This window comes from Bos indicus, chromosome 21 (assembly GCF_029378745.1).
Source record: "Bos indicus isolate NIAB-ARS_2022 breed Sahiwal x Tharparkar chromosome 21, NIAB-ARS_B.indTharparkar_mat_pri_1.0, whole genome shotgun sequence".
NCBI lineage: Eukaryota > Metazoa > Chordata > Mammalia > Artiodactyla > Bovidae > Bos > Bos indicus.
This window is the reverse complement of record NC_091780.1, coordinates 26,379,417-26,398,310: the sequence shown is the minus strand read 5'-3', so window position 1 is coordinate 26,398,310 and position 18,894 is coordinate 26,379,417. Positions and strand designations below refer to the sequence as shown.

The 18,894-nt window shown below is 36.7% G+C and overlaps 1 protein-coding gene across 3 annotated transcripts in view; it reads right to left on the bottom strand.

Annotated features, from left to right (window-relative positions):
• Positions 1–1,759: 1,759 nt before the first annotated feature.
• ZFAND6 (zinc finger AN1-type containing 6) overlaps positions 1,760–18,894 on the bottom strand; it is a 54,942-nt gene continuing 37,807 nt past the window's right edge. For all 3 annotated transcript variants that reach the window (XM_019983574.2, XM_019983573.2, XM_019983576.2), the window contains 5 exons: positions 11,072–11,242; positions 9,745–9,853; positions 8,744–8,844; positions 4,965–5,078; positions 1,760–2,673 (listed from right to left, as the gene is read on the bottom strand). In XM_019983574.2, the coding sequence (XP_019839133.1) occupies positions 2,525–2,673; positions 4,965–5,078; positions 8,744–8,844; positions 9,745–9,853; positions 11,072–11,225 (627 nt within the window). In that variant the 5' untranslated portion in view covers positions 11,226–11,242 and the 3' untranslated portion in view covers positions 1,760–2,524. The remainder of the gene's footprint in view (positions 2,674–4,964; positions 5,079–8,743; positions 8,845–9,744; positions 9,854–11,071; positions 11,243–18,894) is intronic.

The window sequence follows — 18,894 nt, the reverse complement described above, 5'->3', positions numbered from 1 at the left end:
TTGATGGATTTACCATATGGTATTTTTGGTTTAAAATGCCTCATTTTAATAGACAAATTCATCAGTAACACTTGCAGTCAATGCTTTGTTGTCTTAAACAGTCCTTCTATATCCAAGGTTGAAGCAGTAATCATCTTTTTTTGAGAGTTAGAAAATTTTGTGTTTTACATTTAATACATGAATTTTTTCCTTGTGGTATGAGATAGGGAGCAATTTTCACCTCTTTTCTATGCTGACGACCAGTTGGGCTAGCTGTCATGATCACAGTCTCCTTCCCCCAATGTGGTGTGCTGTATCTCTTACACCCAGTTCATTTCATGCATGGCTTTTTTTGGGGTATATTGGTCTAATCTATCAGGATTCTGTACGACCCTTAGTGAATACCATGCTATTTTAATGAACGTGGCTTCATGATGAGTCTTACATAGAGTGGAAAAATGCCCACCTCCCTGATTTTTCTTTATTGAAATGTCTAGCCTTGGGCTCGTCTTTATCTTTTAATTTAGAACCACTTTAACAAGTTTCAGGAGGAAACTTGATGGGACTCTGATAGGGACTGCTTTGAATCTATAGGGCTATTTGGGTACAAAATACATCTTCTTGACATTGTCTGCCTAGCTGCAAACTTCTCTGTCCCTACTTTTTCAGGTCTTAGTTATTATCTCTTAATAATGTTGGAAAATTTTTTCTTAAAAGAGGTCTTCAACATAGTTAATTTCCTAGGTACTTGGTGTTAATACTATTATAAAACGTGTCCTCCAGTTTTCTGATTGTTACTGATACAAAGAAATGCAACTGGCTTCAGAAAATTAATGTTACACCTACCTCTGTAATGAAACCCTGGTATTTCTGGTACTTTCTCTTTAGATTTGAGTTTTCTACAAAATAAGAACGTGTAATGTACAAATAATTAGTGTTTCCTACTTTTTATTTCTTATAAAATTTTTTATTCTATTGACTAGGATCTCCAACACAATTTTGAACATAAGCAGTCATAGTGGAAAACCAGCCCTTTGTTTCTGAATTTAAAAGGGTATGAAATTTCCTCTTTGTGGTAGATGCTCTTTGTTTTATAGATTTACACAGAAGCTATCACCTTAAAGAAATTCCTTTCAAGTCCTAATTTATCAAGAGTTTTTATTATGACTGGGTGGTGTTAAATCCTATTATATACTTTAATTGGATCTACTAAGATAGTCATAATGGTTTTCTCTTATTTAATATTTACAGATTCCAATGCTAAGTCATCATTACATATGGAGGGAGAATACACATACTAAGATAGAATACACAAGTATTAAGTAAACAAATATAACCTTAGAAATCTGTATTGTAAAATACTATTTAATCTGTTTTACATACTATTTCAAGTTTTTAAAAGGCTGGCTGCCAGGTAAGTTTAAAAACCAACGGCTTTAAGAACAAACGGCTTTTTGGAGATCTTTCTACTCCACAGTTCTCCAGCTCTCTGTGTTTGAGTTGTGCCCTTTCAGTTTCTCTAATCCTACTAGAAAAAGAAGCTTCTACTAGATACTAATTCGTTGTGACAGAGTTCAGAACAGAGAAACAAACAAGAGCTTGAAAATATGACACATTCAACTCATGGGAATGTAAGATCACAATTTATCATCGTTAAGTATCAGTCACAGATAGACGTGAGAGCTCATCTCACAAAATCAGTAAAGCAGAAAACTAAAGGACCAGAAGTCAAAATGAACTACCAGCAAGAGTAACGGAGAAAAAGTAATACAAGGGCACGTTATGGTTTTCCTTTTTATTTAATCAAAGACTGGTGGATAAACATAAATACAGCACAATTACTTCAGATCATTCTTCATATTGTATACACACAGACCAATGAACATTATCTGAAAGAAACCTGCAGTCAGCAATGAAATGCATACAGCTTTTCCTTCCTTCGCTCAAAAAAACTTAAAAACACACAAACTTAGAATCTCATCAGCACACACTCTCCTGTGACAAATGATTCAGACATAAATAGTGGGTGCAAAGAAACTATATGCTAACATATGTATAACCTTTGTTAAGGAAAAACAGAAGCAGCCATAATGATTAAGATACATTCAGTTACTGATAACTAGCTGTGCCTTAAAGGACATTATCAAAACAGAAATCGTGCTGCAGAGAAAAGCTATATATACATACACAATGAGAAAATAAACTGCAAGATTAAAGCATGCATGTTTAATACTGGGAAAAATCACAGCCCTCCAAAATTTCTCCACATTTGTTATAAAAGCCCTCTGCACTCAACTAAAATTTAAATGATCTTAAAAGGATAATACTCGTAAAGTTTACTTTTTTCAGCCACAGAAACTGCAATGGAAATAAATGTTCAGAGTCATTTTCAAAACAAAAACAAAAATCTATTCTTCTGATGACATGTATGATTAAAGGTCTATGCAAGATACATTGCTCTACATTCCCAATGACTAGGAAAAAAAAACCTCAAGTCAGTTTTTAGTTTGCAGATGGTCAAAGGATTTTGTATTCCATCAGGAGTTCAAATCTTCTGGATCTTTTCACCAACAACTACTGGATTTTCTTTTCTGATTTTCTCAGCAGCATCAGCTTTGTAATTGTAAGAGCAATTGTGTACATCTGAGTAACGGTGTACACCACAGTAAACATTTCCACACCGGCATTCAAACCCTGAAAATGGATCAATACACGTACATGAGTTGAGTGCAAGGTCTAAATATTAAACTCTCTACATAATTAATGTTAAAAAGATCATGCCTGTAGGGCAGCAATCTAAAGAATCATTCCAAACTAGCAGTTGCACAACCTAGTATACTCTCAAATTCACCAGCTGATGGCTTCAGTTCTTGTTACCACCTACAAACACAGGTCTGTGCCAGCCCAAGTCACAGCCACTTCTCTGAGCTCAAGTTTCTTCACCCGAAACACAATTGCTTCCTATCAAAAACAGGACTGATAAACTGAAAATGTAAGACACTTCTCAAATACTAAAATGTGAAAAAATAAGCATACTGTCATAAGACAACCTTAAGATTTAGTTAAGAAAGATGAAACTTTGGACAGAACTGTTAACAAATAGAACAGCTCTCCTTGGCCAATCTCTAATGGAGATATGAACTGTAATCTGGCTCAGTGACTAAGAGCATGAGATCCAGTTGCAGTTGCCTAAGCATGAATCTATTTACTAACACAGGCAAAATTCCAAGCCTCCCTGAGCCCCAGTTTCTGCACCTCTAATTCTGGAAATCAGTTATAGTAAGAATTAAACGAGGAAGTATTACCTGCCTAACATACAGTGAAGATGCAATAAATGCTACTTATTTTAGGGAAATGCCCCAAGAATTGAAGCCAAAAGAGAGAAATAAGCAGGGTGAATAGTCTTTAAATAAAACTAGTCCTGCACCCCTAAAAAGGATTTTACTATATGATGGAATTGTTAGAACACAGCAATCAATATTTTAAATGTTGACATTTGATGCAAACTTCCTTTACCACATTTTTTTAAAACTTCCAAAAGATATTCTATAACTTCATAACATTTTATTTTTAAAATTTTATTATTACTATTTTGGCTGCACTACATATCTTGTGGGATCTTAGTTCCCCAGCCAGGGACTGAACCCAGGAGTGAAAGTGTGCAGTCCTAACTCCTGGACCACCGGGAAGTCTCCTGTGACTTCGTAATAATGAATGAAAAATGAAGACAAAAGTAACACCAGACTAACAAGACTGGACAAGATAGAAATTACTAAGTCACAGCCTTCTATTCATGAAGTCTAAGTTTCTGAGATTTAGAAAGACAGTATTTGATACTATACATATATATTAGGTAGTATATATATACACACACACACTTTAAAATGCCTTATTTTTTCATGTTTGTATTCTTTAAATAAATACACTCGCCAAGGCATGAGCCAGTCTTAAAACATCTTTGATATCAGACTATAAATCTCCTTTCCTCTTTTATTTACTCCTTAGTCATATAACCCTCCTAAAACATAATTTTGCTCAAAATCCTATCTATTCTTAAGTCAGTTTCTTAGGCAGAGTATTCAGCAGAATGCCCTTCACACAGTAAACAATGGGAACTATTTACAGCTGCCACTCTTCCTCATCAGGTAACCAGAGTACACATCATCAGCCTTGTCTGATGATCTCAAACACCCTTCTGCACATATTTTGTGCTACATTCCCTATTTATGGTCCCTCAACATGCCCTATTCTTTCCTTTCTCTGAGCTTTCATTCAAGCTATCTTTTTTCCTGCCTGAAATGCTCCTATGTCCATCAGTTATAAGTCCTACTCACTTTTCAGGACCCAGCTGAAACATCCTACCTTCCAGATTCTTTGATGGGCCTCTGCTCCTCTCCTACGAATTATCAATAATTACGCACATCTCTGAACTCCCAAAGCAATCTACTTGACTGGATTTAAATGTACTTGCTTTGCCAAATAGCCAAGTAGTATTTCCAACATTTTCCCCCTCTCTTAATACCATCTAATAGCTCTGTTACAGCAGTCAGCATGTACTGATTACTTATTGGGTGGCAGGACAGGTCTATCACCTTACATGTATGAACTCTGTGAGCCCACACCACCAACCAATGACTGGCCGTTTTACACACAGCTCACCAAGCACTTAAACACCCTCTCTCACACAATTTCTGGCTCTCTAAAGGCAGGAGACACACCCCTGCCCTTTCACAGAGCCTGGCATACTGACTTTACTTGTCTAACATTCTCAAATGTGGCTAAAATGAATTTTAAAAGAAAAGCTATTCATTTCACTATTAGGTATGTAATTAAAGCTACTTTTACTTAAGAAAATTCAGGAGGTGAAGCATATCCATTATTAACTCACATGGAAACAGAAATAATCTTAATTGAAGCCATTAATAGTAAGTCAAACATTATCTTAAATAAAATCTTAATTTAAACCTTGTGACTCAGGCCCTTACCAGTAAGTCCCACTTTCTTTCTGCACATGAAACAGCGATTCTTTTTCTGTTTTGGTTTTTCAAGAGACTTGCTTTGCTCTTCAGATGCCTGCTGTGCCGTTTCTGATACTGAAGCTGACAAAAATATGAAGGCAGTGAAACTTAATTGTGCAATGAGATTCTGAGGAGAGGTGGTTGCTACCCCAACTTGCCCCCACTGATCTGTTTATTCAGATAATTGAGTGTTTATTTATTAGCATGGAAAGATGCCCACAGTTAAGTTACAATGTAGTTTATATAATATGACCCCCTTTGCACATATGTATGTTAAAATATGTACATATTTTCTGCATATGTATACACACATGCAGAAAAGCTAAACTATACATTGACATTTTAACAATAACTCTAGAAAGTGCTGTATTTTCAAAATTTTCTGGTAATTATGTATTTGACCCATAAAAGACATACAACACACAAACACTACTTGGGTATTCTAAGGGAGAAAGAAAGAAAATGGTCACATGCAAACTTCTAAATATTGCTGAGTCAGAACTATGTAGATTTCAAAGAGTACAAGGGAAAGGAATCCTAAAACCAAGATTCAGTGGAATACTATGTTCAAAATTCTCAGAATATTTCATATAAAACCTTTAAAATATGGGGAATAAGATATATTGATTAAAACACTACAATTAAGATAGTAAATTAAGTAGTGAACTCAAGGCCATCTACACCAAAATTCAGGTCAAATTATTGCCCCTACACCCTAACTTATGGGTTTAATAAACTGGAAACCTGTCACTGGAAACCTGTCATTCCTAACTGATACACATTCCTCACTGTATAAGTGAGACACTGTTATTTATTAAATCACAAGGCATAATTAAAAGAGAAAGATGTTTTAACACAGTAAATTCCCAATTAAACATGAAAAAAATTCTTCAGAGTCAGGAGGACCAAATGGAAGCAGTACCACCCACCTGGTGGCAACATATCCTGATTATGAGCAAAATACCTACAGAAGCAAAATATCTAAAAAAGCTGTTTCAAGGACACCACTCTGAAAACTCCAATAAACAATGTTAGGGAATTCTGGTTTAGGCACACAGCAGCTACTCGTGTGCCTTCTTCCATCTGAGATGATTTTCCTATCCAATAAATTCTGCTTGAGGGATACAAGTGGAACAATAAGGAAGAGAAAGAACAGATACCTGGGCAAGTCACCAAACCAGCTGACCCTACCCTGGGAACTGAGGGGGGCTGGAGCTGGCAGCAGGAACACACACACACAGCCTACTCCAGGAAGCACCACAGCTGTCTAGTGGAAAGAATAATGGCCTGGAGTCAGGTGCCCAGGTTCCAGTTCCAGCTCAAATGACTACAGCACTTGAGTCAAAGACATCTTTTCTTTTTGTCCATCTATTAAGTAGATGGAAAAAATATTCTCTGCGTTTATTCCTATCAAATCGGGAAATCACAGGTATATTGTGTGTCATGAGTGTGTGTACCTGTATAGATACACAGTTGTATGCAAGTTTATAATAAAACATTTTCAATTCAACAGTATAAGCAAGACTTAAAAAAAAAACTAGCCTAAGAGATTTTACACATGGAAAACTAACCCTCTCAAACTCATATGAAACTTATACCTGATTGTTCAATAATTCTGCTATGCTGAAATTATGAATGCTAAGTTCTTGAAAGGTACTTAATACTGGTTTAACTTAAGTCACTGAAATTACATGTGGAAAAAAAAAGGAGTCTATACAGTTTAAAACCCCATTATTTAAAACCTCAATAGTGGTACAGAAAGTGCTTGCCAATGCAGGAGACATAAGAGACATGGGTTCAATTCCTTGTCAGGAAGATCTCCTGGAGGAGAGCATGGCAACCCAGTCCAGTATTCTTTCCTGGAGAATCCTATAGACAGAGAAGCCTGGCAGGCTACAGTCCATGGGGTTGCAAAGAGTTTGGACACAACTGAAGCGACTCAGCATGCACAATTTCTCCTAACATAGCATCAAGACCATCTTTTCCATTAATGTACTCAGCACTAGGCGAATAAAACTTATTATTATCCATATACCATAAATGGGTCTTTGTATTATAACAGTTTACCAACTTAAAATCTTTTTTTTGGTCAAACTTGTAAAACCACTGCTGTTTTATTCTTAAGCAGCATGTAACTTCCCACTATCAACATTCTAAAATTTGTTCAACTTTAAGACGTAAATAACACCTTCATAGTTAGCAGCCTGTTTTCATTCTTCCATCCCTAGCTCTCTCTGGAGACTGCCAAGCAACCCCTGTTTCTCAATTCTCTGCATCTAGGGCCTGAAAGTAACCAGGATCCAAATAATGTATCCTCTCCCCGGTGCAGACTTGGTACCCTACCTGCTCTTCTCCATTCTGCCTCTCATCTTCCAACCTGGGCCAAGGACTTCCAAACCTCAGACTGCTCATACATTTAAACACCCATTTACCCATCTACTGCCTCCAATTGAGTCTTTAAGTTTTGAAATGTGACCACTTCCAATCTGCTCTATCTAAAATCTTGTCTCACCATCACTTCTTTCAACCTCCCTGTTGAGAACAAACACATCATTGCCGTTTTCAACTGTCATCCAACTGAAAGCTTTAACATCACCCTTTACTTATTTCCCATGTCTAATGGATAACTAAATTTGGGGAATTTTTCTATTTCTCCTTTAAAAAATACCCTTTGTCTCCACCCATCCTTAAACTTTTCTATTTAACTAAAAATAAAAAGTATTCACTTATAGTAATCATGAATATTTACAATATTCATAATTGCATGGAATATTTATCCTGATCAAACAGTTACATTCTCTTTCTACAGCAAAATGTGTAAGGAGGCAAATTATGCCAATCATTTGTTGGGCATGAAATCAGAGGAAGGGGAATTAGCTAGCTTAACTAAATTTTAAACTAAACTTTAGCAAACTTCAGCTAAGATTGCCAGGTATATCTGTCGTCACCCTGTGAACACCATGTACAGTGGAAGGGTTCAATAGGTACAGCATCGTGTCTGTTTAAATCACGTCACAGGTCAAGTGACACACAGCTCATCTTCAGGCTTCTTTCCCGAGTATCCTCCTCAATTAATACATCGTTTCCACACACTAGTAGAATATCATTAACCAAGCACAGATTTTTCACAGCATCCTAAATGCCTCCTCTACTAGCTCTGCCCATGAAGAAAGCCTTCATACACATATTCCAGTCTTCCTAGATTCACTTCACTTTGGTTCACATAATGGGGATACGAAGAGCATGGGCAAGAACTTGAGATGCCATGCTATAAATAAGAGTAACTGAGTGTGACTGTTGCCCTGGAAGTCACATGTGGGGAAAGGGGGGGTCACTGCCAGTCAAAGTAAATAGATAATCCAAGTCCAAAGCAAGAGATTCCTCTTAAACCAGCAGCCCTGGTTCATGGGAGAGGGAAGAATATTTAGGTTAAAACAGACAAAACAGTAAAAGAGAACAGTATAACACAACCACTCATTCATTTAATTATATTGCTCAAACAAAACAGATTTTAAATTTCTATGTTGATGCTGATGACCTAATTACATATAAGTGGGAAAGGGCTCCCTACATTTCAGTCAATTAAATACTTAAGAATGTAAAACACCCTGCTCATAAAGAAAACAAATATAAAAAATATGTATCAGGCAGGTAATTTTAAAAACACATGCATCTAGGAGAGTGCCTGGCTAGGAATACTCAAACGTTAAATAAATGACCAAACATGTGCTAGATCATGTGCAAACCTTGCAGGTCTTCTGTTTCAGGTATTGCTTTGTCCACAGATGTACTGTCCACTTGGGAAGACGCTACTGATTCTGATAAAAGTGACTGATTTGACACAGGGCTAGAAAAGCAAAAATATTTAGATTTTAAAAGATGATCTCTATTCATGACTAAAAACTAAGTGATTAATAAGTAAGAGTTCAATATATCTAAGCAGATCATTAAGACAGGAATTAACCAGAAATGCTTTTTTTAAAAAAATAACTTTCACATAACTACAGAATTTTGAAACTTGAGACCAATTTGGACCAGAAATTTTTTGATTTTGAAATAAAGCAATAGTACGTGTCCACTGTGTATGAATTTACTAAATGAACACTAGTATGATAAAGACATGCTTCAGGAACCCTAACACAAAGTTGTATATGATGCACTGATGGACTCAGGAAAACTGGAAAAAGAAACTTCAGAGCAGAAACTTAGTATATGTTTCCTAACAGCAGGGTAAGAATGAAACAAATATTTCTGTGTTTCCAACTTCTAAAAGACTTCAGTTAAAAAGAAAATACACTACAATACAAATAGATATCAGGATGACATCGTGATATTACACAGAGAACAGGATCACACGATATTAAACAGAGAACCTGTGACAAAACCGTTTTTTAATACAAAGCACTAGTATTTCCATCAAAGGCCTATGACTAGAAGAACTTAACATGCTTCAAAAGGACTTCAGGGGTTGGTCAGGATACATATGAAGAAAAATAAAGAAAAAAGCTGTCTGAAAAACAAATCTTTTCATTAAATTTTAAGACAACTCCCTACTCTCACTGTAATGTAATACCAATAAAAAGATTTTTTTGACTAGTCAGTGATAATGAGATAGATATAAGTTTCTGCTAGTTAATCCTAAAGTGACTTTAAATAGTTTTCCTTAAATAACAGAACTGACCAGATATGGAAAAAATGCCTTACTTTTTGATAGCTCTCTGGCCACAGTTCCGAGGCAGCCTCTTACCTTGGCTGCACAGATGAAGCTGTTGAGTCTAGCGCTGACTGAGCCTCTGGGACACTACCGTCTGTGCACTGGACTGGTAAGGACTCAGACAGACTTGTGACAGAAGGCGCTGCAACAGGACCACATCGCATGTTAGTGACTCTGTGCCCTGGGCGGGCCAGCACCTTATCTAAAAAAACCAAGACCAGTTTCCCAGGAAATACAGTATACGGGTTTTGTTTTACTATGTAATATACCAGTTCATTACTTTAGCTAAAAGTTTTCAATAATTTTCCTATGAAAAGGATGCTAATTTTACCACATACAAAATATACATAGTCAAGACCTAAACTACTATTTTTTAGGATTATCGCACAAACTCTTTAATTCATAAATGTCTTCCAAATAATAGTGCACAATGAGATCTTTAAAATAAAAAAGAATTCAGCAGTAAGGCAAATGTTAAGTTCAGAATTAAAATCTGCACTCAGGTTATATTATTTTACCTGTTCTTCATAAGGCAAAAATGTAGATAATGATTTTACAAAACAATATAAGTAACTTATATTCACTTGATTTTAGCCTCAAGAAAATTTAAAGTCCAGCTTGAACAGGAAGCAATGATGAAATAGACTCCACAAGCAATTTTAAATGAACTAAGTAACAGCCTGCACTTTCATTAACCACAGAAACCTACATTCAGGCATTAACCTACATGAGAACTATCCTAAATGAGTAAAGTTCATGTTCAAAATCCCTTTTTACACAATCATTGAAGCAAAAGCCACATCAATTCCAGGAGAATCCTCTGACATAAAAACGCATAAAGAACTCAAGTGAACTGGGGATGAACAAACACCCTTTTCTCTGAGTCAAACTGCCCCCACCTCTCCTTCCTATGCAGAATGGAGGAAGGCTTTCTCTGAAATCATCTGTGGCTATCCATGTGGAACTCTCTCCTCCAACTACCTTGGCCTCAGAAGTCATCCTAGAGAAAAGAATCAAGGTCCTCCTACAGCCCCCACTCCTTCAGAGCTTATTTTCCAAGACAGCTCTACATACTTGGAGTGTGCATCTATTTTATTAATTAGTAAGATAAGAGTTCTTGAGCACAGCACGTAAGACTGAAATGGATCTACAGTAGTTCCTTTCAATGAGTGGAGATACTCCTCTTTCTCTTGCCCTACCACTGATCATTACAATATGTAATGAGACATTTTCCTGATGTAAATGTAGTAATTTAAGTACAGTGTGGAAGCAGGAAGAGGTGCTGGGTATCCTGTGCTACTCAGGTGTATCTCAGTTATGAACAGCGCTGTGTTTTACTTACCAGGTAAGAACTACTTACCAGGTGGGCTTATTCTACCATTACTACTATTCTGTCTTTGAAGATGTTCTTTATAGCACACTGAACACATGCCGTTCGTACGAGGGTTTCCATAAAATCCGCAGCCAGTGGAACAAAGCATAGGCACTTGGCTGTGATTAGTTTCTTGAGCCATGTTCCTCTGTTGCACACCTGAAATTTACACAGAATGAGCAGAGAACTCTGATACATACTACAATCATATATTATCCAAATCCGCTTTATGTAATAAAGGAAAATGCACATACACTCCTCCCCAAACCACTCTACAGCTGTCTGGTATAGAGAGAGGAAAAAAAAATATCGAAAGGATACAAAAACTGAACTTTTATCTCCGACCCTCACTGTACAAAAGGAGGATTGTACTGGCTCAAACAATGTTATGAACTAGAGAAAGATCTAAAGACTCCACACCATCAGAATGTTAAGAAAAATCCTTTAAGTCTAGTTCAGCTTGGACACCTAGGAATGAGAAATACAGTTTTCTCTTTGTTGTATTAGTAAGGCCTAATCACTTAACTTTTGCTTAAAAAAGTTTGTTTTAACTTGCATAATGTTTTCTGTTTAAAAAGCATTTAACATAATATCAATGCTGGTGAAGATGTGGAGAAATAGAACACTGGTAAAATGAGAAAGTGAGTCAGCCATTTTAGAAAGCGACATTGACAATTCATCTTAAGAGCCTTGTGAAAGACTGCCCTTTTGAACCCATCATCTCCTTCAACAGAATAACTTGGGTAGAATCAGAAAAAAATTATAAATACATTATGTGTATATACACACGGCATGTATTTCACAGCTTATTTATAATGCTGAAAAACCTATTAATCATCAACAAGGATCAGAAAGAATAAATCTAAGGATGGGAAAGCTAACAGATTTTTTTTTTTCTAATGTGTATCTTCTTTGTACTTTTAAAATCCTCTTAAATGAAGATACTACTATATAATTGGGGACAGAATATTTAAAGTACTTAAAATTTAAAAACAGGCAGAGGAATTGTTTGGGAACCACAGGCAATAATCAATTACAGCAGACAGAAGAACCCTGTGTGCCATTCCTCCCATACAGCAAGCGGTTCTTTGGCATGAATAACATGACAGAAGGTAATAACAAGTTCTATCTTATTTAAAAAACAACAACAACAAAAAGCCTCCCAAATGAAATGAAGGTTACTCCAAAATGGGTATAGGTGTCTTTACAGAGAAGTCTATGTTCAAACATCATAAATGATAAGACTAACAATGAAGGACCGTGTTTTGCCACTGAAGTCTTCTCGAATTGATAAACAATGAAAGAAACCTTCACTGTTTCCCACTAACAGATTTTTTTTTCACCTAAATTATCTGCAAACACTGTTGTGGATTGAGGGGTGAATGGGGTGGGTTTAATGCAAATTTCAGAACCAAGAGCAATAATGCATTTGACTGAATTATAAAACAAAGCAGGTTTAGGTTTAGGCCTAGGAATAGAATCTGAGATTTTGAAAAACATCTTTTTTACTTTATGAAGCCAAGTCATCTCAGAATCCAATGATGAGTAAACAGCAAAGGTGGTAAGAACCTGGAGCCTCATCAAGGAGTCAAACCATGACATACAGTACCATTACTAAATTCTTGATCATCATACTGTCACAGCAAAATTCTTAATTTATTAAATCCTGAGACCGAACACACACAACTTGTTAATATTTTGTGTGACAAACTGGGAAATACACATAAAGCATTCCTGTGGCATACAGAGGTATGGTGAGTGAAGAAAAAGCACTTGAACAATTATTTGAGTTACAAGCTGAGTCATCTTCACAGAACAGGTTTTTTGTTTCTGATTATTCAGACTTGATTATATCAGATATTTTCTCAGAAATGAATGAAGCCTGTTACTTCAAGAAAAATAACTAATGGTATTTATTGCCAAGGACAATATTTAAATAATAAAGTAAAAAAGCTTGACAAATAATTTTTAGAGAGTCTCTTAAAATGATTAGTGAAAAAAGTGAAAGTGAAAGTGTTAGTCGCCCGGCCATGTCCTAGTCTTTGTGACCCCATGGCCTGTAGCCCACCAGGCTCCTCTGTCCATGGGGTTCTCTAGGTAAGCATACTGGAGTGGGCTGCCATTTCCTTCTCCAGGGGATCTTCCCAACCCAAGAATCAAGCCCGTGTCTCCTGCACTGCAGGCAGATTCTTTACCATCTGAGCCACCAGGGAAGCTGATTAGTGGTGATATTAATGACATGTGAGTACTGGTTCTATTATCAACATTTGGGAGATCTGCATAAGCCAGGAAATCAATATTTTCTAAATGACCAACATACTATGGTACAAAATTATTCATGAACAAAACACTCACTCAAAGGGAAAGATAGACCTATGGGTTTCAGAGTAACAGGACAAAACATTTTTACACAGTATGAGATTCTACACTGTAACTTATCCCTTTAAGAAACTACAAATTGTCACATTTTGGTGTAATACCAAAGAAGAGAGACATCTACTATCTGAAAAGGTTATCAAAATACTCCTTCCTTTTCCTACATATCTGTATGACACCAGCTTTCTTTTTTTAAACATTGTTCAGTTCAGTTGCTCAGTCGTGTCTGACTCTTTGCAACCCCATGAACCAACAGCCTGAATACGGAGGCAACCATGAGAATCCAGCTGTTTGTTCTAAGCCAGACCTTAAAGAACTTGCAAAAATGCATAACAATATCATGTTTCTTACTGAACCCTTTGAAGGTGGAGTTATTTTTCACAATAACTTTTAAATAAATTAATAACTAATAAATATTTGTGATTCTCTCACACTTTAATTTGTAATATGATAAAATTTTCACAAGATATGACAGACAAAGGCTAAAAGTCTTCAACGTACTCAATAACTTTTGAGAACTCAAAGGTCCTGAAACCAAAAATTCTGAGAACCTGCTGCTGTAACCAGCACGGCAAGCAGCACCAGCTCAAGAAGACAGACTCTGACCCTGGAGATGGGAATACAAAACCCCCTTACTCTGTATGTATAAAACAGATGTACATATAATATATACTATAGATAACTGCATCTGTGGAATTAAATTTTTATGGAGGTAGGAAGCCAATAAGGAAAAAACTGTTTCAAAAGACTCCTGGGAGTGGGGTGGGGGGGCTATAAAGGAAAAAGATTGAGACTCAGTGTTCTTACTTATTTTCACGGCTTGCTGGATCTTAGTTCCCTAACCACAGATCAAACCTGGGCCCGGGCAGTTAAAGTGCCGGGTTCTAACCACTGGACAGCCAGGGAATTCTCAGGAAACACTGTTCTAAATCACCAACTATTCTATACTGCATATTAATGACATTAAAATTATATAAGAATTAAAAACTTTCCCTACCAGTACTGACAAATTTTTCAGTATATGCTGGCAATTACAAGCATCCAGAAAAGAGACTGGAGAAGGAAATGGTAACCCACTCCAGTATTCTTTCCTGGAGAATCCCAGGGACAGAGTAGCCTGGTGGGCTGCCGTCTATGGGGTCACACAGCCGGACACGACTGAAGTGACTTAGCAGCAGCAGAAAAGAGAACTATCTTATATCTATAAAAACTCAAGCAGAGAGTCACAGGTAAGAAGTACAACATGACCACGAAGCTTTTTGTATCACAACCTCTGCTTTTGAACAGTAAGACTAAAATTCAAAATGTTGTAACAATTTCCCCAAGCCAAAATACCCTGCACAGTAGCAAATCAGCAGTAATTTTTTAAGTCAAAAGCTTTCAAAAACTATTATCATGGCAGATAAAAAGCACAAAGGATTTCACAGGAAAAGAAGAGAGAAATAAAAGGAAAAAAATCAGTTTTATTTATTCATGGTTAGGCCACAAAATGTAACTTTTCATGAGGATTCAGAAAAAAGACCAAGAGCCACAAAAGGGTGTCCTAGTTTATCTTTAAGTGTAGTGGCAAAGATGGGGTGGCTCTGGAGAAACTGAAAGTCTGGTGTCCCCATGCTCTGGTACTTTTTTGGTAGGTAACTAGGAAGGGCCCACAAACCTGGCATTCAGGAAGGAAAAGAGGAAAGAGAAGGAGAAAGCAGAACAATTCCTTGATTGCTCTAGGTATTGTGGGATTATAGATAGAACCACAAATCCAAGGAGGTAAAGACTGAGATCGCCAGAGAAAAATGGATCAGCACGGTGGAATTGAAAAAAAAAAAGGTACTAATTAGAAGAGAATTCAGAAAATGTGATTTGACTCTTAACATTCATTATCAAATCCACACCTGACTGTGAAAAATGGATCAGCACGGTGGAATTGAAAAAAAAAAAAGTACGAATTAGAAGAGAATTCAGAAAATGTGATTTGACTCTTAACATTCATTATCAAATCCACACCTGACTGTCCTCTCTACCTTCCTCAGATACTTACTCAGAGCTTACTATGGGCCACAAACCACTTTCATTGTTTTATTTATATTACCTCACTTAATTCTCTCCAGAACCCTATGATGTCAGTATTAGTGATATCCCCATTTTAAATGAGAAAACTGATATTCAGAGAAAGTTAGTAACTTGCCCAAGGCCACATATCTGTAAGCTCTGAGGTCAATGTCCTTTTTTTTTTTTTTTCCAATCAAAAACAAAATTAAAAGAGGATGACTTTCAAAGTCCATCCTGTCCTGCCAAACCTACAAATTTGGGAACATTCACGAATTCTTACTCTTTTCATTTAAAGATAATTTAAAATTTCATTCATTTACTCAACCTTAAGGTTGAATATGCAGCTTTTTAAAATTTTTCATTATGCAGCTTTAATTAGCTTAACTAAGTTCTTGAGAAACTTTTTTCCTATATGTCTTTTAACCTAAGAAATTTTCATTAGCATAAAAAATTCAAGATCAAATACTTTTAAGACGACAAAGAAAGTTCATTACTAATTATTAAAATTCTGACAAAAGAACGGCAATGAATGAATGCAACATAGACTCAATTATAACTGCAAATACATGTCAAACTTATTTCACTCTACTTCATTCCCTAGACTTCAGTCACCAAGTTCCAATAATTTTCATTTGGAAATATCTCATGCTCTTTTCTTTTCATCCCAATTCTGATTCTCATTTCATACCTGGGCTATTTTAATAGTATTTTTCCTTCTGTTCTACTGCCTCTCCTCAATATCCATTTATTTAAATTCTCCTAGAACACCAAGTTCTCATCATATTTCTTCCAGTTTAGTTATTCTATATTTGCCCCAGGAAGGAGTACTAGACCTGGGATTCTGAGCTCTACATAATTTACCGTAACCAGTCCAATTTCCCTGCAAAGTAAATGCCGAGTGCAAAGTGAATAGGCTTGGGGTCAGAGCCCAGCTTTGCTGTTTTTATTGCCTATAAGAGCTTGAACATGTTACTAAACTTCCCTAGGTTTCAACTCCTTAAAAGGGTGTTCATATTTATATAACTAGATTAAGTAATACAATGTATACAGAAGGCATCCATAGAGTACCTGGCACAGAGTGGAAACTCAGTAACTGCTCTATCTCTGCTCTGCCTATGCTCTGCCTAAAAGCAGAGGCTCCTTTGCTCCCATCTGTTTGAAACAAATCATGCTCATTGCTGGAAACAAAAATCTAACTCATACTGCTCCTTCCTTCATAATTCTAACTCATACTGCTCCTTCCTTCATAAATGCCATCCGCTTCTTCACTTTGCCTACAACAATCCTATTCAGGAATCAGCTTAAATTCTACCTCTTCTGGTTTCGTTTTTGTCCACCTCGATCCTCCTCTGTTTTGTATTCCAACACACACTCTCTGTACCACCTTTTGGGGGCACTTAAGCTCACCCATTATTCAAATGCTTTACAGGTACACAAGTCATTTCCCTTTTCAAATTCCCTTTTTGCCTACTATGAATAATACAAAGTATTTTGTTGAATACACACATTTCATTTTTGTTGGACTATTCACATCAGGCCCCCCAAAAGGGTTATTTTCCATTGAAAGGGGGAGAAAACAGACTGATGAAAAATGTTTCAACCACAGTACCCATGATTCATATACTGAAACAGTCACCCAGCAAGAATGATCAGTAATCCAAACCAGTTATAAAAGGCACGTATAATTTTTCATTTCATTGTTCTCCCTCCTCCTGAAATAAATAGGGAGGATATATGGTTTACAATGACAAATTAAATACAGAAGTTGTGAACTGGCAAACAAGTGAAATCTGACCCACAGGCATGTTTGGTTAGCCAGCACATATTAATTTTTTTTAATTAGTTGTTAACTTCCAAAAGTTGGGGAAATGTCAAATAAAAAATCTCAGATTTTCAGCTCCTCTTGAAAATAGCAAAACCTGACAACAGTAGACTGATGTTCCCAAAATTAAACCTATCAGCTTGGATCCTTCTCAGAGAGAGCCTATACTCTCCAACTCAAGGCTACCTTCACTTTCAGTTAGTTACCTGGCTCATAAGCATCAGAGTTTTAATTCTTAGGTTAACACCTACAACCTTTTCAACTTGGAATCATTACCATTTATTTCAGGAGAAGAAAGAAATATACATGCTGAGTTACATAAGAATGCCTACTAAACTTCGAACTAAAACTGCAGGCGCAAAGTGATAAGACAAGCTTTCCCTTTGCCCCTGGCCTTTACCACTCAAAACTGGCTAATCCTCTGCAATTTTATCAAATGGAAATCTCAGAAAAGAGCAAAGTAGTTGAACACTCTTCTATAATTTGTTTTATTAATAATAATTGATCAAAGAAGAATACCCATTCTGTCACAGGTGTTTGAGATTAATGTCTCCTGATAGCATATAGTAATTTCCCACAGAGGTTCTCAGCATTTGGCTCCATCAGCTATCATATAGGCAAGAGACATATGTTCTGGGGGTCAAGAATCTCTGCAAAGGTTATAGAAAACCTAGGGACATTTATAAAGTGAACAGATGAAAGAGTAGAAGACGTGGTGATGATGCTGTTCACTCTGATAGTCTAGGGTTACCCTGTTCACTCTGAGTTAGGGTTCCTACTGTACTGAGGGTGCCCTGCAGCTCTCTCTCTGTACAGCAGTTCCTAGGTCCCTATGTTAGCTTGTCTTTCCTGCTGCTGTGTGGGCTGAAGGACAAAATGGCTTGAGTCCAGCTAACACGAGGATGACATCCTGGGGGATACCACATATTCCTTCCCTGCAAATAATCCATCAGTTTCAACACACTAAGTTATACAAGGATAAGAGACCTCTGAGCCAATTCTAGTATACTCAAACCTCACTTCCCTGGTTATTGACATAAAGACGTTTTCACTGACCAGCACAACAGGTCTCACAAATTGAGGCCACTATGGTGCTTCCAGGTGAAGAAGATAGGCTTCAGGAAAACTGACTGGCATTCCCACCTTAGATGACTCTACTCTGCTGCACTCAAAAATGTGTAAATCAGGGGCCAGCAAACCTTTCTGTAAATGACCAAATAGTAAATATTTTAGATTTCAAGGCCATGCAACCTGTTACAATTATTCAATTCACTGTTGTCACATCAAAGCAGCCACCAACAATGTTCCAATAGAACTGAACTTAATGACCACCAAAATTTGAATTTCCTAGAATTTTCACATTATAAAATGTCCCTCTTGGTTTTTACCTTCACCACTTAAATATACAAAAGCCATTCTTGGGTCATGTGCTGAACAAAAATAGGTGATGAACGAAAAGTCTGCCAATTCCTGGATTAAATAAGCAAATGGTGTTAATGTAATCATCACCGGAGAGAATGTGGGGAGTCTAGGTGGGCCTGGGACTCCCAGGGGCAGAGGTCCTACTAAC